The sequence below is a fragment of the Dermochelys coriacea genome, chromosome 28 (genome assembly GCF_009764565.3).
Source record: "Dermochelys coriacea isolate rDerCor1 chromosome 28, rDerCor1.pri.v4, whole genome shotgun sequence".
Taxonomy (NCBI): domain Eukaryota; kingdom Metazoa; phylum Chordata; order Testudines; family Dermochelyidae; genus Dermochelys; species Dermochelys coriacea.
Genome location: NC_050095.1, coordinates 1,564,125 through 1,584,866, shown reverse-complemented (window position 1 = coordinate 1,584,866; position 20,742 = coordinate 1,564,125). Strand labels below are relative to the sequence as shown.

General features: G+C 56.1%; 2 protein-coding genes across 2 annotated transcripts; both read left to right on the top strand.

The window, feature by feature from the left end:
* The first annotated feature begins 120 nt into the window (after window positions 1-120).
* Window positions 121-5,148, top strand: LOC119849276 (thialysine N-epsilon-acetyltransferase-like). Its single transcript, XM_043503903.1, has 6 exons — window positions 121-576; window positions 1,619-1,670; window positions 1,931-2,014; window positions 2,500-2,598; window positions 3,247-3,287; window positions 4,850-5,148. The coding sequence occupies exons 1-6, from the start codon at window positions 514-516 to the stop codon at window positions 5,021-5,023; spliced, it is 513 nt and encodes a 170-aa protein (XP_043359838.1). The 5' UTR covers window positions 121-513; the 3' UTR covers window positions 5,024-5,148.
* Window positions 5,149-13,492: 8,344 nt separating this feature from the next.
* On the top strand, window positions 13,493-19,851 carry LOC119849278 (thialysine N-epsilon-acetyltransferase-like). The gene is made up of 6 exons (XM_038386140.2): window positions 13,493-13,623; window positions 13,943-13,994; window positions 14,254-14,337; window positions 14,824-14,922; window positions 16,757-16,797; window positions 19,525-19,851. Exons 1-6 carry the CDS (start codon window positions 13,561-13,563, stop codon window positions 19,696-19,698), a joined length of 513 nt encoding a protein of 170 aa, XP_038242068.1. The 5' UTR covers window positions 13,493-13,560; the 3' UTR covers window positions 19,699-19,851.
* Window positions 19,852-20,742: the final 891 nt, after the last annotated feature.

Here is a 20,742-nt window from a genome sequence, read left to right as displayed (position 1 = left end):
TGGTCAGAGCAGGGGGGGCTGGGAGCCAGGACTCCTGGTTCTCTCCCCGGCTCTGGGAGGGGAGTGGGGCCTGGTGGTTAGAACAGGGCGTGGCTGGGACTCCCCCATCCCAGTGGGAATTATCCCCAGGCCAGAGGTAGCTCTCAGAGCTCTGATTCCCCGGTGTGGGGGGTGGGTGCCCCCGTTACCACCCCAGCTGCCAGTGGCTTATCAGGGCCCGGCGGCAGGAGGCGGAAATAAGGGGTTCACACGGGATCTTTCACCCCTGGCTCGGTGCCCAGCTCGCTTGTCTTCCCATCCCCCAGCGTGTGGTTTGATCCGAGCCGCCAGCTTCCCAGACTTGGGAATTGCTCCCCCCTCCCCAGATCCGGCTCAGCAGCCAGATCCTGAACTTGTGGGGAGCGGGCGTGGGGGGGGGGGCGTGGACAGCTGTAAATCCCTGCGCTATATAGATCGTAGGTGGCAGGCCGGAAGGCCACACCCAGCCCCATCGCCCGCCGGCCCCGGGTAGCCATGGAGTGCGTTGTCCGCCCGGCCCAGAGCACCGACTGTGACCACGTCATGGGCATGATCCGTGTGAGCTGCCGCAGGCTGGGATGGGGGACGGCCAGGGGCTGCTGGGGGCATCAGGATGCCGGGGTTCCCTTCCTGAGTGACTTTGCCCCCCCCCCGGAAACGTTCTGTGCCTCAGTTTCCCCAGAGGCGGAGAACAATCCATGCTCTGTTAATTCATCAATGCCTTCCCCATCCGTCCGTTCCTACACAGCTAATTGTATCTCTCCATCCCCAGACGCACTACACAGTCTGTCTATCTAGTCCCACAGTGTTGGGGTTTCCCCCGCTGTCCCTGAGTCTTGCTTGTTCCCGGGGTCTCTGTGTCATGGAGTCCCTAGGCGATGCTCTGGAGCTGCTCCCCATGAAGCCAGGCAGGACCCTGGGGAGTCTCCTTTCTGGGAGCAGCCTGTCAGCAGGACACACAGCTCACCCGGCTTCCCCCTTCCTGGGTCTGACCTCGGAGCATCCAGCCTCCTGTGCCCCTCCGTGCGCTTCCCACAGCGAGTCCACCCAGGCGGGGTCTTGGGGAAGCCAGAGGGTCCTGCCCCCCAACTCCGCAGTCAGACGGGACTCTCAGCCAGCCAGTAACACAGAAGGTTTATTAGATAACAGGAACACGGTCTAACACGGAGCTTGTAGGTGCAGAGAACAGGACCCCTCAGCTGGGTCCATTTTGGGGGGCAGTGAGCCAGACAACCACTTCACTCCATGTCCCCAGCCATCCCCAAACTGAAACTCTCTCCAGCCCCCCCTCTTCTGGCCTTTGTCCCTTTCCCGGGCCAGGAGGGCACCTGATTCCTTTGTTCTCCAACCCTTTAGCTCTCACCTTGCAGGGGGAAGGGCCAGGCCATCAGTGGCCAGGAAACAGGGTGTCGGCCATTCTCTGTGTCCAGACCCCTGCACGCACCTGCCCTCTAGGGCTCTGCAATGATCATACACCCGTACCCCACCCCCTAGATGAGTAAGAACTGCTTAGGGGAAACTGAGGCACCCCTACACTATTCAGAGGAACATGAAGAACAGTTCCGCTTCATCACACTCTGACTCTGTTTGTTCCCCCCAGGAGATTGCCGAATATCATAACCTGCTGGACGAGGTGACAATCAACTCCCAGGGTGAGCCAGACAGTGGAGGGTTGGGCATGGGGAGGAGACACCCCCAAACTCAGCCTGATCCCCCCCACTCACTTTGACCTCCCAACCTTCCCTGGAAACCTCCCTCAAATTCACCCCTATAGCTGCCTCCTGGCCTTCCCCCCAAACTTCCCCCGAACTCACAGTTTTCCCCAGTCTCATCCCTGACGCCCCACCAATCCTTCCCACCACCACCCCAAACTCCTCCACACACCTGTTGTCTGCTCCATTTCTTCCTGTAGTGTTGAGGGATGACGGATTTGGAGGGGACCCCTTCTACCAATGTCTCATAGCAGAACTGGCCCCGGAGCAAGAAGACAAGCAAGGTACGTAAATTCATAGCTCTCACTCCAGTGTCAATCAGGAGTCACTCTACTGGAGTGCACAGAGCTGATTTGCCTCTCGCTCATTCCGGTGTCAATCAGGAGTCACTCCTCTGGAGTACACATGGCCATTTCCCCTCTTGCTCACTTTTGTCAGACTGGAATCAATAGGTCCAATTCCCCTATCGCTCACTCCGGTGTCTATCAGGAGTCACTCCAGTGGAGTCAATGGGGACCATTCCCATCTCATTCACTCCGGGGTCAATCAAGAGTCACTCCATTGGAGCCAGAGATCTGGATCCTGAACTGGTGTGAACCCAGAGTAGTTCTGAGTCTGCGGCTTTATCCCCATCTTAACCCAGATCCAAACCCGCCTCTCTTGCTGGATCCAGACCTGGACCCCAGCTCCCGTGTGGTGCCCCCCTTCCCCCAAGTCCATCCCTACCCCACAGTGGCTGGCACCTGTTTGATCCCTCTCTCTCCCCCAGGTCACCTAATCGGCTATGTCTTATTCTTCTTCGGCTACAGTATGAACTCCGGCCGCATTGTCTACGTGGAGAATCTATATGTGGTCTCTGAATTCAGAGGTAGGGTGCCATGCTACGTCCTTTGGGGAATGAGCCACGGCGGGGGAGAGGATGGGGAGCAGGAGGCAAAATCAGCCCCAGTGTGACTCCAGTGGAGTGACTCCTGATTGACTCCGGAGTGGAGTGAACAGCAGGAATCAGCCTTGCAGTCAAGAGAGAATGAAGAGCTTCTGCCAGTGCGTTTCGTAACTGTTCCAGGAGCCAGGATTGCTCAGCCAAGGGTCAAGGCTGCCCGCTCAGGATGACGGCCCCAGAAGACTCCACCCCCTCTGTTCAGGCCATGGCGATAATCTGCACCGCCGAGTCCATCAATGGTTAACGAGCCAGGCAACAGGGATGTGGAAAACAGAGCAGGGGAAATGTGACGTCGCCCAGTAGGATAGCTGTGTCCTCTTAATGTGAACTAACGCTGTCAATCCGGAGTCACTCCGCTGGCATTCACAGGGCCAGTTCTCTCGCTCACCCCACAGTCAATCAGGAGTCACTCTGCTGGAGTTCACAGGGCTGGTTCCCCTCTCATTCACTCCGGGTTTGAGGAGGGAGAGAAGGGGAGGAGACTATGGATTCTGATGGGGGGCGGGGGGAGGGCAGTGCCCATATGGACCCGAACGAGCTGTAACCCCCCTTTGCCAGGCTTTGGCTCCCTAGGCCGGGGGATCGGAAAGAAGCTGCTGAGTGAAATCGGTAAAGTAAGATTTTACCCCCTCTCCCTCTGCCCCACCCCCTCAGGTTCTCCGCCCAGCCCCCAGCCAACCCAATGAGGGGGTGGTGTGGCCCCCCACTAGGGTCAGCAGTGGGCCCCTGGGGAGATGCTCTCAAGTTGCCACTCTCAGTAGAGCTGGATTGGGGCGACTAGGATGGATTAATATGTCTGGATTGGGATTGGGGCAAATGAGTTACCCTGTATTGGTGTAGATTAAGTAGTCTGGATTGGGATTAATGTTAGGTTGGGGAATAATTATGAGGTATGGATTGGGATTAGGGACAGACATGTATAGATTAAGCAATCTGGATTTGGATTATAGTAGATTGCAGATATATAAAAGAGCCTGGATTTGGATTGGGGCAGATTAGATATAGATTAAGATGTCTGGTTTGGGATTGGGGTAGATTGGGGACAGATTAAAGAGTCTGGATTGGGTTTAGGGTCAGATTAAGAGGTCTGGTTTGGGAATCAGGCTAGATAATGTCGGGTTAAATAAAATGGACTGAATTAGAATTGGGGTTAGGTTTAGATAAACACAATCTGGATTAATATTAGGACGTGATTTTTTTTTCTTGATTTGGATTATGGATAGTTAGATAAAGGTACCCTGGTTTTGGAATATATTTATATGGCCGTGTCATGGATTCAAATGTCGCGCCCACTCTTGGCCCCGCATAGTCCCTGGGACAACCCTTCTTGGGGATCCACTCTCTCTCGGGGTTAAGCCCCTCCACCTCCTGGAACCACACCTCTCTGAACCTTAGCATACCTGTCTCTCGCTGTGGGCCCCCTCAGGGAGTCCCCTCACTCTGGACCCTGGGACCTCCACACCCAAACCCTGTTCTCTGGACCGGAGCGACTCTTAGCTGGCGTAAAACAGGAGGGTTTATTGAGCGTCTGAACCCAGCGCAGGGCCCTCGGGCCTAGCAACCCCCATCTCTAGGCTGTTGTCTGGGGGTCCCGGCTCACAGGGGAGGTCACATGTGGTCCTCCCGCATTTCCCACCATCTTATTAAACAGGCAACACACAGGCACTCCAAAAATCCCCTATTTCGTCACAAGCTGTAGTCGGGATTTGGATGATGGGGCTCAATAGGTATAAGAGACAGAGAGTGGATTAAGTGGAGAGTGGATTAAGGCTAGTGTTATCTGGGGGAATCTGGATTAGGTGGAGATGGGGGAATCTGGATTAGGGTTAGAGGAAAAGTCAGCATCAAGTGGAGAGGGTGGAATCTGGATTAGTGTTAGAGGTTGAGTAAGGATTAGGTTTAGATGGTGGAATCTGGACTAGGATAAAAACACAATGAGTCTGGATTAGGATTAGAGAGCAGAATCATTTGATCTTGGTTGAGTGTCGGACTTTGTAGATCTGTATTAGGATTAGGGTTAGATTGGTATCTAGATTTGGACTAGGCGGGCCTGGATTGGGATTAGGATTATATGGGGATGGATTAGGTTGGTGAGATTTGTCCATGCATGGATGCGTCCTCCCTCTGACCTGTCTCCTCCCCCGTGCGGTGACCTGCCCCTCCCCCGTCGCTGCAGGCGGTGCTGGCCCGGGTCTGCACCGAGATGAAGTTCATGGTGGCGGCGTGGAACAGCCAGGCCCTGGCGTGGTACCGGCACCTCGGAGCCCAGGACAAGATGGAGGCGAGCGACTGGCATGGCTTCGAGCTGGGGGCCAAGGCCTTGCGCAGGCTGGCAGGGGACGGACAGTGATCTGGGGCCATGGGAAGCCGGGCTGGATGCGGCCACCGGTCCAGGGGCAGAGGCCACGGAGCTAAACCAGCTGGAGCCCTCCGGGCCCCATGGAGTCCTGCATCTGCACCCCACCGCCCTCCATCCATCCCTCCTTTCATCCCACACAGCCCTCCATCTATCCATCCCTCCTTCCATCCCCCATAGCCCTACAGCCCTCCATCTATCCATCCCTCCTTCCATCCCCCATAGCCCCACAGCCCTCCATTCATCTCTCCTTCCCTTACAGCCCTCCATCCATCTCTCCTTCCCCCACAGTCCTCCATCCATCCCCCATAGCCCATCCTTCCTCTATCCATTCATCGCTCCCTCCCTCCCTCATCCATCCCACACAGCCCTCCAGCCATTCATCTCCCACATCCATCCCTCTCCCATATCCCCCCTCTCCATCCCTCCATCCCACACAGCCCTTCCTCCATCCATGCCTCCATCCCACACAGCCCTCCCTCCATCCATCCCTCCTTCCATCCCACACAGCCCTCCATCCATCCATCCCTCCTTCCATCCCACACAGCCCTCCATCTATCCATCCCTCCTTCCATCCCCCATAGCCCTACAGCCCTCCATCTATCCATCCCTCCTTCCATCCCCCATAGCCCCACAGCCCTCCATTCATCCCTCCTTCCCTTACAGCCCTCCATCCATCTCTCCTTCCCCCACAGTCCTCCATCCATCCCCCACAGCCCATCCTTCCTCTATCCATTCATCGCTCCCTCCCTCCCTCATCCATCCCACACAGCCCTCCAGCCATTCATCTCCCACATCCATCCCTCTCCCATATCCCCCCTCTCCATCCCTCCATCCCACACAGCCCTTCCTCCATCCATGCCTCCATCCCACACAGCCCTCCCTCCATCCATCCCTCCTTCCATCCCACACAGCCCTCCATCCATCCATCCCTCCTTCCATCCCACACAGCCCTCCATCTATCCATCCCTCCTTCCATCCCCCATAGCCCTACAGCCCTCCATCTATCCATCCCTCCTTCCATCCCCCATAGCCCCACAGCCCTCCATTCATCCCTCCTTCCCTTACAGCCCTCCATCCATCTCTCCTTCCCCCACAGTCCTCCATCCATCCCCCACAGCCCATCCTTCCTCTATCCATTCATCGCTCCCTCCCTCCCTCATCCATCCCACACAGCCCTCCAGCCATTCATCTCCCACATCCATCCCTCTCCCATATCCCCCCCTCTCCATCCCACACAGCCCTTCCTCCATCCATGCCTCCATCCCACACAGCCCTCCCTCTATCCATCCCTCCTTCCATCCCACACAGCCCTCCATCTATCCATCCCTCCTTCCATCCCCCATAGCCCCACAGCCCTCCATCCATCCCCCACAGCCCATCCTTCCTCTATCCATTCATCGCTCCCTCCCTCCCTCATCCATCCATCCATCCCACACAGCCCTCCATCCATTCATCTCCCACATCCATCCCTATCCCATATCCCTCCCTCTCTCCATCCATCCATCCCACACAGCCCTTCCTCCGTCCATCCATCTCCCATATCCCTTCTTCTCTCCCTCCCTCCCTCCATCCCACACAGTCCTTCCTCCAGCCATCCATCTATTTCTCCCAAGTGCCCTCCATCCCTCCATACCCCGCCCTGCAGCCCCAGTACAACCACGCGACGAAGTGGCTCGCGACACCAATAAACACGGGCCAGACGGGGGGACGACCATGGTCACCTGCGGGGAGTGTCATCAGCTCCCTGTGTGAGATGGGGAACCTGAAACTAACCACTAGCCCCCACTCCCCTCCCAGAGCCGGGGAGAGAACCCAGGAGTCCTGGCTCCCAGCCCCCAGTCCCATTGTTGCTGGTGTGACTCAGTCCCTGCAGGGAGGGTGGCTGGAAGACCCATTAGCAGTGGGGGGCAGTGGGAGCAGTGGTGGGGGGCACAGCTGGTGCTGAGCTCTGACAGTGTGTTGGGGGGGAGTCCACAGCCCCCCTGCCTGCAGCCACTCTCCAGTTTCTGGTGTGAGCAGGTCACAGGTGCCAGCTCTGATCCATCATTGCTGGGTTGGGGGGGGAAGGGTGAAGGGGGGAGCCTTGCATCTCTCTCCTCTGCACATCTTTTCCTTTCTCCAGCGCCGGGGAGGGCCCCCTCTCCCGCCTATTGATCAGGGCCCCCACGCCACTCCCCTCCCAGAGCCAGGGAGAGAACCCAGGAGTCCTGGCTCCCAGCCCCCTGTTCTAACCACTAGATCCCACTTCCCTCCCACAGCTGGGGAGAGAACCCAGGAGTCCTGGCTCCCAGACCCCCCAGAGAAATTAAGGAAAAACTCATCATGTTTAATAGTCAACAGCTGAAAGGTCAGGGGGGTGGGGGGGGAGCCCCCGGCTGGGCCGAGGCCCGTTAACCCTCCCAGCACCAGAATTGAGGGTGTTGAAGGGGGGGGCAGTGAGGGGTCACCCGCCATTGGGGCGTGTCACGGACTGCCCGGGCCATGCCCTGGAAGTGCTCCCTACGAAGCCAGGCAGGACTGTGGGGACCCGACTGTCCCCGGGGCAAGACGCTTCCACCTTCCTGGAGCTGATCTCAGAGCATCCAGCCTCCCCTGCCCCGCCGTGCACTTCCCGCAGCGAGGCTGCCCCGGGTGGGGCTCCTTGGGGGGCCCTGCCCCCCAACTCCGCGGTCAGACGTGACTCTCAGCCGGCTAGTAAAACAGAAGGCTTATTAGACGACAGGGACACGGTCCAAAACAGAGCTTGTAGGTGCAGAGACTAGGACCCCTCAGTCAGGTCCATCTTCGGGGGGCCAGGAGGCCAGAGCCCCATCTGGCCCTCCCTCCATTTCCCCAGGCTGCTCTCCACCCCAACTCTCTCCAGCCGTCTCCCCCCGCCGGCTCCTTCTCCAGCTGGGCCAGGAGGCCACCTGATCCCTTTGTTCTCCAACCCCTTCAGTTGGCACCTTTGCAGAGGAGGGGCCCAGGCCATCAGGAGACAGGGCCTCGGCTGTTCTCTGCCACTACAGCTCACACTGGCCCTCTACGGCTCTGCAACAATCACACCCCCTTATCCCACCTCCTAGAGACTTAAGAAGTGCCTAGGGGAAACTGAGGCACCCCTAGAACATTCAGAGGAAACATTAAGAACAGCCCCGCTTCATCACATCTGTCCCCCCTTCGAGACCGAACTGAGCGGGGTCACTTCAGCCGGTGTCCTGGGGAAGTTCGAACCCACCATGGATGCCCCAGCATGTCTCCCATTCCTTGGTGGGAGTTACACCAGGCCCTTCCTGTTTCACGCCCTCCCTTAGGTCGGCTGTGCCCGATGGCACTTGCAGGCCGCACGTGGGAAGGTCGATGCGGCCGGTGCCCTTTTGCCACCCCAAAACCCCTGGGGTTCAAACTGAGATCGGGTCTTCTCCCAGCGCTCCAGCCTGGAGGGCTGCAATTCGGGCTCTCTTGGTTAAGAGACCTGGGCCAGCTCTGGGCTTTGGCTCGCTCCCCACCTTGTGGCCCAAGTACAACGCCTCTGCCATCCCCACCTTGCACCTTCCAGCTTTTACCATCGGTCCTGCCTCCTTGGGGCAGCCCAGCACCCTCTTCACCGGGGACACGTGTTCCTCCCAGGTCGGGCTAAAGACCCAGACGTCATCAATAGTCGCCAGGGCCAAGTTCTCCACCCCCCTCAGCTTGTCTAGAACCTCACCGGGCCTAGGCATGGACATGGTGATGGCATTAAGCTTCCGATAGTCCCCACAGAATCGGATCGACCCGTCTTTCTTGGGGACCAGCCCCACGGGTGAGGCACATGGGCTGTGGAATGGCTGGATCACCTCTAAAGCCAGCATGACCTTGACCTACCTCTCCAGGTTCTGGGCTGTTTTCCAAGTGACTCTGAACGGGGGACACCTGATGGGAGGATTGGCTCCCGCTTCGGGGAGAGACCCACCAGGGGGGTCTTCCCCGTTCTCCTCTCAACCGTCCCTTACCAGGTCCGGGGGTCCCTTCACTCTCCTCCCATCCAGCAGCTCCAAAGGGAAGAACCCGGTGGATTCCTGGGGCACTTCCCCGTACCGCAGGTGGGCAGGTCCTTGTCCCCGTCCTGCGGATAAATCCTTAGCATCATCAGACTCTCCACCAGCCCGTGGGACGGAGGGTGACCTGCCGAGGCCCAGCTGGGACAGACCCCCCATTTCTCCCACCAGCCCCGGAGCCCGGCTGATAGGACAGTGGACCCCTGCTCTGTAAGGACCTCGCTGGGGACCCCCTGTCACGGTGTCTGCCTCAGTGGAGGACAGAGCCCCCACCTCTGGGTAGCAAGATCCATCACCACCACCACGTATTTCCTGGCTGAGGGGCCCCACTGTGTCCACAGCCACCTTCTGGAAAGGGTCCTCTATGATGGGCAGGGGTCTCAAGGGGGCTTAGGCCTTATCCCGGGACTCCCCCACCCTCAGGCCGGGGTCGCCGGACCCGCAGTCCTGCCGGGCTGCATCACAGACTCTGGGCCAGTCAAAGTTCGCTGGATCCCCTGGTGTCCCGAGAGAGGGACATCATGGGCCAGGTACGACAGCCGGCGGTGATACTTCTGGGGCACCATCAGACGCCTCCTGATCCCCCACAGTTCTGCTTCCCCTTGGGGAACCCATTCCTGGTACAGGAACCCCTTCTCCCATGGGAATCTGTTCCTGCAGCCTTCCCTAAGGGGGTTTGCAGCGCTGTGGCCAGCAAGTTCCCTCAGCTTCTCCCCCCTGCCAGCCTGGTCATCTGCATTTTCACTGACCGTTTCCATCTCAGCTCATTTCTTCCCTGGATTCAAATTCAAACCCTCGGCCGTTACAGGAGCAAGGCCTGGATCCTGTCCCAAAGAGACACAGTCACCCCCCAACAGGGTCTCAGCCTGGAGAACCCCAACGACCAGCCAGCCCGACCCCACCTGGGTCTGCACAGGGATCTGGGCCAGAGGCAGGGCGAGGGGCTTCATCCCTGGGACCCTCACCCAGCTCACACAGCCCCTCAGCATCTGGTGGGGCTGCACCATCCGGGGCCTGACAACCGTTCTCTCTGTCCCAGGGTCTCGCGAATGTCTCCCCATCGACCATCACCTTCCGCTCCCACTGGGGGTCCAAGGGGCCTGAGCCCAGGAGACTCCACACAGAGATATAGGTTGGGGTCAGGAATGGGAGCCTGTCCACCTCCCCACCCATCTGGCTGAGGGCATCTATGGCCTTGGGACCTAGCAAGGGAGCTGGACACTGGGGCTTTTCCGCAGCGTCCCCCTGGTTCAAATCTCCAACCTGCTCAAAGGCAGTGAGGGGGCATCCACATCCCCCCCTCCTTAACCAGGGGCAGCAATTTGGTCTCGAGGTTCCCTGCGGAACTGGCACCCCGGGGTCTAGCCCCACTCACCCCTGGGAGGTCCCCTCTGCCTCTCCGCTCCACCATCGCCAGTTCATGCTGCTGCTGCTTCCACAGCTCCTTCTCGGGCTCTCGCTGTCTCTCACAGTCCTCTCGCTCTCTCGGACTCAGCTCCAATCCCGTCCGTCTCCGATACCCCGATGGGGAACCCGATCGTGAAGACCCCCATCTGGTCGGGGACAGGAGTCTTGGGGATGCCTGGCTACTACTCCAGCTGCTCCCAGATCCTGCTGTAGCCCCATTTGGGGTCAGGAATCTGGTCTTTAGAGCGATCCTCCTCCTCCAGCTGCACGATTAACTGTGCCTTGGTGAACTTTCCAATGCCCAACCCTCTCTTTTTGCTCAGGGTGACAATGTCCTTCTTAAGGAGATGGTGACAGGCCCTCACTCCGCTGTTCCCAGGTTGTTGTGGACTCACAGGCCTGTGTGCTCTCAGCTCCCCACGGTTTCCAGGGAGAACCCCTCGTGTGCCAGCCCTGCTCGAGGTCACCACCTCTTTGCCAGGATTGAGCCACAGACTCCTCCGCCCCGAGACTGCTCACCGCAGTCCCCAGGGGGATCCCATTACTGCAACAGTCCTTCTCGCTGGTCACACACTCCCAGGGGTTAAGCGTAGCTCCTTTGCCCCCTGAAACCGCCCCACTCTGAGCCTTCAGCACACTGGTTCTCGTAGGCCCCCCTTCGTTTTACTGCTCCCCAGTCGCTTACTGCTGGATGCTCTGTCCACGGGATGCAGTATATCCCACCGCTGCCACCAGTTGTCACGGAGTCCCCAGGCGATGCTCTGGAACTGCTCCCTACGAAGCCAGACAGGACTCTGCGGGAGCCTCCTCTCTCTGAGCAGCCTGTCTCCAGGGCAAAAAAGCTCACCCAGCTTCCACCTTCCTGGGTGTGACCTTGAAGCATCCAGCTTCCTCTACCCCTCTGTGCACTTCCCACAGCGAGGGTCCTGGGGAAGCCAGAGGCCCTGCCCCCCCCCCCCCGTTAGGGGGCTTATTCCTTCACCCACTTACTTCCCTGGTCCTTCTCGCATGAACAGAGAGCAACAATACCCGAAGTCCAAAGGTGCAAACAATTCAATGTTTATTGGGATGAACTTCCAGCAAGCATGATTCCAGTTTCCTTCCTTAGTGTCCCCCTTCCCAGCTCTGACACCACACAGCCTTACCTGTGTCCCTGTTCCCCTTGCCCCCCACTTAGCAAAACATGATTCCAATTTCCCCACCCCCATTCCCTGTTCCCATTTCCCACCCACCCACTTCCTGATTGACGGCAGACTATATAGTAACACTTGAGTTCTGCTTAGCTATACCTTAATCAATCAGGTTTCAGAGTAGCAGCCGTGTTAGTCCGTATTCGCAAAAAGAAAAGGAGGACTTGTGGCACCTTAGAGACTAACAAATTTATTAGAGCATAAGCTTTCGTGAGCTACAGCTCACTTCAAGTGAGCTGTAGCTCACGAAAGCTTATGCTCTAATAAATTTGTTAGTCTCTAAGGTGCCACAAGTACTCCTTTACTTAATCAATCAGTTTCCTGAAATTTAACTAACCAATCCTAACATATTGTAACATGATTATGTAACCAATTATATGCCACCACCTTAATTAGTTTACACCCAGCAAAATTAATTATACAGCAGACAGGAACAATCACAGAACCAGAGAGAGATTATAACGACAAAGCGATAACAGGTTTCGGAGTAGCAGCCGAGTAAGTCTGGATTCGCAAAAAAAGAAAAGGAGGGACTTGTGGCACCTTAGAGACTAACAAATTTATTTGAGCATAAGCTTTCGCGAGCTACAGCTCACTTCATCGGATGCAAGGTCGCTCACGAAAGCTTATGCTCAAATAAATTTGTTAGTCTCTAAGGTGCCACAAGTCCTCCTTTTCTTTTTTTGCGAATACAGACTAACACGGCTGCTACTCTGAAGCAGACAGGCCTGAATATCTATATCCTAACAACCCCCAACTCCACAGTCAGACGTTGACTCTCAGCCAGCCAGTAACACAGAAGGTTGGTTTATTAGACGACAGGGACATAGTCTAACACAGAGCTTGTAGGTGCAGAGATGAGGACCCCAAGTCAGGTCCATCTTTGGGGGATGGGGAGGCCAGAGCCCCATCTGGCCCTCCCACCGTTTCCCCAGTCCGCCCTCCACTCCAACTCTCTGCAGCTGTCTCCCCCGGCTCCTCCTCCAGCCTTTGTCTCTTTCCCGGGCCAGGAGGCCACCTGATCCCTTTGTTCTCCAACCCTTTAGCTCTCACCTTGCAGGGGGGAAGAGCCCAGGCCATCAGTGGCCAGGAAATAGGGTGTCGGCCATTCTCTGTGTCCAGACCCCTGCACCCACCTGCCTTCTAGGGCTCTGCGACAATCATACACCCTTATCCCACCACCTAGATACTTAAGAACTGCCTAGGGGAAACTGAGGCACCCACCCAGTATTCAGAGAAACCATTAAGAACATTCCCATTTCATCACAGGGAGGGAGAGAGCAAAGTTGGTTCCATAAAGGGCCCCGCGAAACCCCACTCAAAGCTGGGGAGAGAACCCAGGAGTCCTGGCTCCTAGCCCGCCCCCCGCTTTAACCCACCAGCCCCCACTCCTCTCCCAGAACGACAATGGGGGGGGGTGCTGGAAGCCAGGATTCCTGGTTCTCTCCCCGGCTCTGGGAGGGGAGTCTGGCCTGGTGGTTAGAACAGGGCGTGGCTGGGACTCCCCCACCCCAGTGGGAATTATCCCCAGGCTGGAGGTAGCTCTCAGAGCTCTGATTCCCCGGTGTGAGGGGTGGGTGCCCCCGTTACCACCCCAGCTGCCAGTGACTTCTCGGGACCCGGCGGCAGGGGGCGGAAATAAGGGCTTCACATGGGATCTTTCACCCCTGGCTCGGTGCCCAGCTCGCTTGTCTTCCCATCCCGCAGCGTGTGGTTTGATCCGAGCCGCCGGCTTCCCAGACTTGGGAATTCCCGCCCCCCCCCCCGTCCCGATCCGACTCGGCAGCCAGATCCCGCCCAGCTGGGGAGCGGGCGGGGGGGGCGTGGACAGCTGTAAATCCCTGCGCTATATAAATCGTAGGTGGCAGGCCGGAAGGCCACACCCAGCCCCATCGCCCGCCGGCCCCGGGTAGCCATGGAGTGCGTCGTCCGCCCGGCCCAGAGCACCGACTGCGACCACGTCATGGGCATGATCCGTGTGAGCTGCCGAGGGGCAGGGGCGGGGGCTGGCTGGGGGCTGCTGGGGGCATCAGGAAGCCGGGGTTCCCTTCCTGAGTGACTTTGCCCCCCCCGGAAACATTCTGTGCCTCAGTTTCCCCAGAGGTGGAGAACAATCCATGTTCTGTTAATTCATCAATGCCTTCCCCATCCGTCCTTTCCTACATGGCTAATCTTATCTCTCCATCCCCAGACACACCCCACAGTCTGTCTATCTAGCTCCACAGTGTTGGGGTTTCCCCCACCCACCCTGAGTCTCGCTCGTTCCCGGGGTCTCTGACTCTGTTTGTTCCCCCCAGGAGATTGCCGAGTATCATAACCTGCTGGATGAGGTGACAATCAACTCCCAGGGTGAGCCAGACAGTGGGGGGCTGGGCATGGGGAGGGGACACCCCCAAACTCAGCCTGATCCCCCCCACTCACTTTGACCTCCCAACCTTCCCCAGAAATCTCCCCCAAATTCACCCCTCTAGACCCCTCCTGACCTTCCCCTCAAACTTCCCCCGAACTCCCAGTTTTCCCCAAGCCCTCTGACCCTCCCCATCCTTCCCACCACCACCCCAAACTCCTTCCCACACCTGTTGTCTGTCTGCTCCATTTCTCCCTGTAGTGTTGAGGGCTGACGGGTTTGGAGGGGACCCCTTCTACCAATGTCTCGTAGCAGAATTGGCCCCGAAGCAAGAAGACAAGCAAGGTACATAAATTCATAATCCTCGCTCCGGTGTCAATCAGGAGTCACTCTACTGGAGTGCACAGGACTGCTTCCCCTCTAGCTCACTCCGGTGTCAATCAGGAGTCATTCTACTGTAGTTCACACGGCTATTTTCCCTCTTGCTCACTCAGTTGTCAGGCTGGAGTCAATAGGTCCGATTCCCCTCTTGCTCACTCTGGTATCTATCAGGAGTCACTCCAGTGGAGTCCATGGGGACAATTCCCGTCTCATTCACTCCCAGGTTAATCAAGAGTCACTCCATTGGAGCCAGCGATCTGGATCCTGAACTGGTGTGAACCCAGAATAGTTCTGAGTCTGCGGCTTTATCCCCATCTTAACCCAGATCCAAACCCGCCTCTCTTGCTGGATCCAGACCTGGACCCCAGCTCCTGTGTGGTGCCCCCCTTCCCCCAAGTCCATCCCTACCCCACAGTGGCTGGCCCCTGTTTGATCCTTCTCTCTCCCCAGGTCACCTAATTGGCTACGCCTTATTCTTCTTTGGCTATAGTGTGAACACCGGCCGCATCGTCTACTTGGAGAATCTATATGTGGTCTCTGAGTTCAGAGGTAGGGTGCCATGCTGCGTCCTTTGGGGAAAGAGCCGCGCTGGGGGAGAGGATGGGGAGCAGGGGGAGTGAGAGACAAAATCAGCCCCAGTGTGACTCCAGTGGAGTGACTCCTGATTGACTCCAGAGTGATTCCTGATTTACTCCAGAGTGGAGTGTAGAGCAGGAGTCAGCCTTGCAGTCAAGAGAGAAGGAAGAACTTCTGCCGGTGAGTTTCGTAACTGTTTGTTCCAGAAGCAAGGATTGCTCAGCCAAGGGTCAAGGCCGCCTGCTCAGGATGACGGCCCCAGAAGGCTTCACCCCGTCTGTTCAGATCATGGTGATAATCTGCACCGCCGAGTCTGTCAATGGTTAACGAGCCAGGCGACAGGGATGTGGAAAACAAAGCGGGGGGAATATGACGTCGCCCAGTTAAAGAAGTCTGGGCTGGATGAATGGACGATAAGGTGGATAGGAAGCTGGCTAGATTGTCGGGCTCAACGGGGAGTGATCAATGGCTCCATGTCTAGTTGGCAGCCGGTATCAAGCAGAGTGACCCAGAGATCAGACCTGGGGCCGGTTTTGTTCAATATCTTCATTAATGATCTGGAGGATGGTGTGAATTGCACCCTCAGCAAGTTCACAGATGACACTAAACTGGGAGGAGAGGTAGATACGCCGGAGGGTAGGGATAGGATACAGAGGGCCCTAGACAAATTGGAGGATTGGGCCAAAAGAAATCTGATGAGGTTCAACAAGAACAAGTGCAGAGTCCTGCATTTAGGATGGAAGAATCCCATGCACCGCTACAGACTAGGGACCGAACGGCTCGGCAGCAGTTCTGCAGAAAAGGACCTAGGGGTTACAGTGGACGAGAAGCTGGCTAGGAGTCAGCAGTGTGCCCTTGTTGCCAAGAAGGCCAACGGCATTTTGGGCTGTATAAGTAGGGGCATTGCCAGCAGATCGAGGGACGTGATCGTTCCCCTCTATTCGGCACTGGTGAGGCCTCATCTGGAGTACTGCGTCCAGTTTGGGGCCCCCCACTACAAGAAGGATGTGGAAAAATTGGAGCGAGTTCAGCTGAGGGCAACGAAAATGATTAGTGGGCTGGGGCACAGGACTTACGAGGAGAGGCTGAGGGATCTGGGGTTGTTTCGTCTGCAGAAGAGAAGAGTGAGGGGGGATTTGATCGCAGCCTTCAACTATCTGAAGGGGGGTCCCAAAGAGGCTGGAGCTCGGCTGGTCTCAGTGGTGGCAGATGACAGAACAAGGAGCAATGGTCTCACATTGCAGTGGGGGGGGGGTCTAGGTTGGATATTAGGAAACACTATTTCACGAGGAGGGTGGTGAACCCCAATGGGTTCCCCAGGGAGGTGGTGGAATCTCCTTCCTTAGAGGTTTTTAAGGTCAGGCTTGACAAAGCCCTGGCTGGGGTGATTTAGTTGGGGTCGGTCCTGCTTTGAGCAGGGGGTTGGACTAGACACCTCCTGAGGTCCCTTCCAACCCTGATCTTCTAAGATTCTATGATAGCTGTGTCCTCTTAATGTGAACTAAAGCTGTCAATCCGGAGTCGCTCCGCTGGCGTTCACAGGGCCGGTTCCCCTCTCGTTCAATCCAGAGTCAATCAGGAGTCACTCCCCTGGCGTTCACAGGGCCGGTTCCCCACTCGTTCAATCCAGAGTCAATCAGGAGTCACTCCGCTGGCGTTCACAGGGCTGGTTCCCTTCTCATTCACCCCAGTTTTGAGGAGGGAGAGAAGGGGAGGAGACTATGGATGCTGATTGTGGGGGGGAGGGCAGTGCCCATCTGGACCCAAACAAGCTGTAACCCCCCTTTGCCGGGCTTTGGCTCCCTAGGCCGGGGGATCGGGAAGAAGCTGCTGAGTGAAATGGCTAAGGTAAGATTTTACCCCCTCTCTCTCTGCTCCACCTCCGAGGTTCTCCCCCCAGCCCACCCCCATGAGGGGAAGGGATTGGCACACGGGATTTGGGCTGGAGTGTCAGGTGATTAGGCACAAACCCCGCCCCCTTCTCCTTTACCCCACCCACCCCATCCCAGAGGGGTGGGGCGGGCCCCCACTGGGATCAGCAGGGGGCCCTAGGGGACATACAATCAAGGTGCCACTCTCAGTAGATCTGGATTAAGGGAGTCTGGGATGGATTAATATGTCTGTATTTGGATTAGGGGCAAATAGAGTTACCCTGTATTGGTGTAGAGTAAGCAGTCTGGATTGGGATTGAAGGTAGGTTGGGGATAGATTAAGTGGTATGGATTGGGATTGGGGCAGACTGGTATAGATTAAGCGGTGAGTACTGGGAGTAGGGGTAGATTGGTGATATATTAAAGAGCCTGTATTGGGATTAGGGGTTAGATTAATCATTTTGGATTGGGATTGAAGCATGCGTTGTGATAGATTAATTAATATGGATTGGGAATGAGGATAGATTGGGGATAGATTAATCAATCTGGATCGGTAATGGGGTAGATTGGGTATAGATTAAAAGTCTGTACTGAGATTATGGGTTGATTGGGAATAGATTAATCAGTCTGGATTGAGATTAGGGGTAGATTGGTGATATATTAATCAGTCAAGGTTGGGATTAGGGATAGATTGGGGAGAGATTAAACCATCTGGAAAGGGATTAGGAGTTGAATGGGAATAGATTAAACATTCTGGATTGTGGTAGACTGGGGATAGATTGAGGAGTCTGGATTGGGATTGTGGAGTCTGGATTGGGATATGAGTCAGACCATGATTGATTAAACAGTCTGGATTGATGTTAGGGGTAGATTGTGGATAGAGTAAACGGTCTGGTTTGGGATTTGGGCTAGATAATGTCGGGTTAAATAAAATGGATTGAATTAGAATTGGGGTTAGGTTTAGATAAACACTATCTGGATTAAAAGAAAAGGAGGACTTGTGGCACCTTAGAGACTAAAATTTATTTGAGCATAAGCTTTTGTGAGCTACAGCTCACTTCATTGGATGCATTCGGTGGAAAATACAGTGGGGAGATTGATATACACACACAGAGAACATGAAACAATGGGTTTATCATACACACTGTAAGGAGAGTGATCACTTAAAATGAGCCATCTCCAGCAGGAAGGGGGGGAAGGAGGAAAACCTTTTGTGGTGATAATCAAGGTGGGCCATTTCCAGCAGTTGACAAGAACGTCTGAGGAACGGGGGGGGGGGGGGTTGGAGGGGGAAATAGTTTTACTTTGTGTAATGACCCATCCATTCCCAGTCTCTATTCAAGCCTAAATTAATTGCATCCAGTTTGCAAATTAATTCCAATTCAGCAGTCTCTCGCTGGAGTCTGTTTTTGAAGTTTTTTTGTTGAAGGATAGCCACTTTTAGGTCTGTAATCGTGTGACCGGAGAGATTGAAGTGTTCTCCGACTGGTTTTTGAATGTTATAATTCTTGACGTCTGATTTGTGTCCATTCATTCTTTTACGTAGAGACTGTCCAGTTTGGCCAATGTACATGGCAGAGGGGCATTGCTGGCACACGATGGCATAGATCACATTGGTAGATGCGCAGGTGAACGAGCCTCTGATGGTGTGGCTGATGAGATTAGGCCCTATGATGGTATCCCCTGAATAGATATGTGGGCAGAGTTGGCAACGGGCTTTGTTGCAAGGATAGGTTCCTGCGTTAGTGGTTCTATTGTGCAGTGTGTGGTTGCTGGCGAGTATTTGCTTCAGGTTGGGGGGCAAGGACTGGCCTGTTCCCCAAGATCTGTGAGAGGGATGGGTCATCCTTCAGGATAGGTTGTAGATCCTTGATGTTGCGTTGGACTCCCAGCCACCGAAAAACAGGAGGGTTTATTGAGCGTCTGAACCCAGCACAGGGCCCTCGGGCCTAGCAACCCCCATCTCTAGGCTGTTGTCTGGGGGTCCCAGTAACACATACCCTTTCTCACAACCTTGTTAACAGGCAGCTCACAGGGAAACTGAGGCGCTCCAAAAATCCCCAATTTCGTCACAAGCTGTAGTCGTGATTCAGATGACAGGGCTCATTAGGAAACTAATCTGGATTGGTATAAGGGATAGAGAGTGGATTAAGTGGAGAGTGGATTAAGGCTAGTGTTATCTGGGGGAATCTGGATAAAGTGGAGATGGGGGAATCTGGATTAGGGTTAGAGGAGGAGTCACCATCAGGTGGAAAGGGTGGAATCTGGATTAGGGTTAGAGGTCAAGTGAGGATTAGGTTTAGACTGTGGAATCTGGATTAGGGCAAGGAGACAATGAGTCTGAATTAGGATTAGAGGGTAGAATCAACTAGGACAGGTTGAGTGCGGGAACTGGGACATCTGGATAAGGATTACAGTGAGATTAGAGTCTAGAAATGGATTGGGAGTCTGGATTAGGACTAGAGAGGACTGGATTATGAGAAAGCATATATGCTGGCTGTGATTAGGATTATCTGGATTTGGACTAGGATTAGGAGGGACTGATTTATGAGAATTTTTCTATTCTGGTCTGGATTGGGATTGTCTGGGACTGGATTAGGAAGGTGGGATTAGTCCATGCATGGATGCGCCTTCCCTCTGAACAAGAGCCAGCCCCCCCGTCTCCTCCCCCGGTCAGTAACCCGCCCCACCCCCATCACTGCAGGTGGTGCTGGCCCGCGGCTGCACTGAGATGAAGTTCACGGTGGCAGCGTGGAACAGCCAGGCCCTGGCGTGGTACCGGCACCTCGGGGCCCAGGACAAGACGGAGGCAAATGACTGGCACTGCTTCGAGCTGGGGCCCGAGGCCCTGCGCAGGCTGGCAGGGGATGGACGGTGATTCGGGGCCATGGGCAGCCGGGCTGGGGCCTCGGAGCTAAACCAGCCAGAGTCCTCCAGGCCTCACGGTGTCCTGCGTCTGCCCCCCACAGCCCTCCATCCCTCCTTCCATCCCCCATAGCCCTCTATCCATCCTTGCATCCCACACAGCCCTCCATCCATCCCTCCATCCCCCACAGCTCTCCATCCATCCATCTATCCATCCCTCCCTCCATCCCCCACAGCCCTCCATCCATCTCTCCTTCCATCCCTCCATCCATCTCTCCTTCCATCCCTCCATCCCCCACAGCCCTCCATCCCTCCTTCCATCCCCCATAGCCCTCTATCCATCCTTGCATCCCACACAGCCCTCCATCCATCCCTCCATCCCCCACAGCTCTCCATCTATCCATCCCTCCCTCCATCCCCCACAGCCCTCCATCCATCTCTCCTTCCATCCCTCCATCCATCCCCCACAGCTCTCCATCCATCCATCCATTCCTCCATCCCCACAGCCCTCCATTCCACACAGCTCTCCATCCATCCATCTATCCATCCCTCCCTCCATCCCCCTCAGCCCTCCATCCATCCATCTCTCCTTCCATCCCTCCATCCCCCACAGCTCTCCATCCATCCCTCCATCCATCTATCCATCCCTCCCTCCATCCCCCACAGCCCTCCATCCATCCATCCCTCCTTCCATCCTCTATCCATCCATCCATCCCCCACAGCTCTCCATCATCCCTCCATCCATCTCTCCTTCCATCCCTCCATCCATCCATCCATCCCTCCATCCCCCACAGCTCTCCCATCCATCCCTCCATCCCCACAGCCCTCCATTCCACACAGCTCTCCATCCATCCATCTATCCATCCATCCCTCCATCCCTCACAGCTCTCCATCCATCCCTCCATCCCCCATAGCCCTCCATCCATCCATCCCTCCATCCCCATAGCCCTCCATTCCACACAGCCCTCCATCCATCCGTCCATCCCCCACAGCCCTCCATCCATCTATCCATCCTTCATTCCATCCCTCCATCCACCCCCCAGTACCCTCCCTCCAT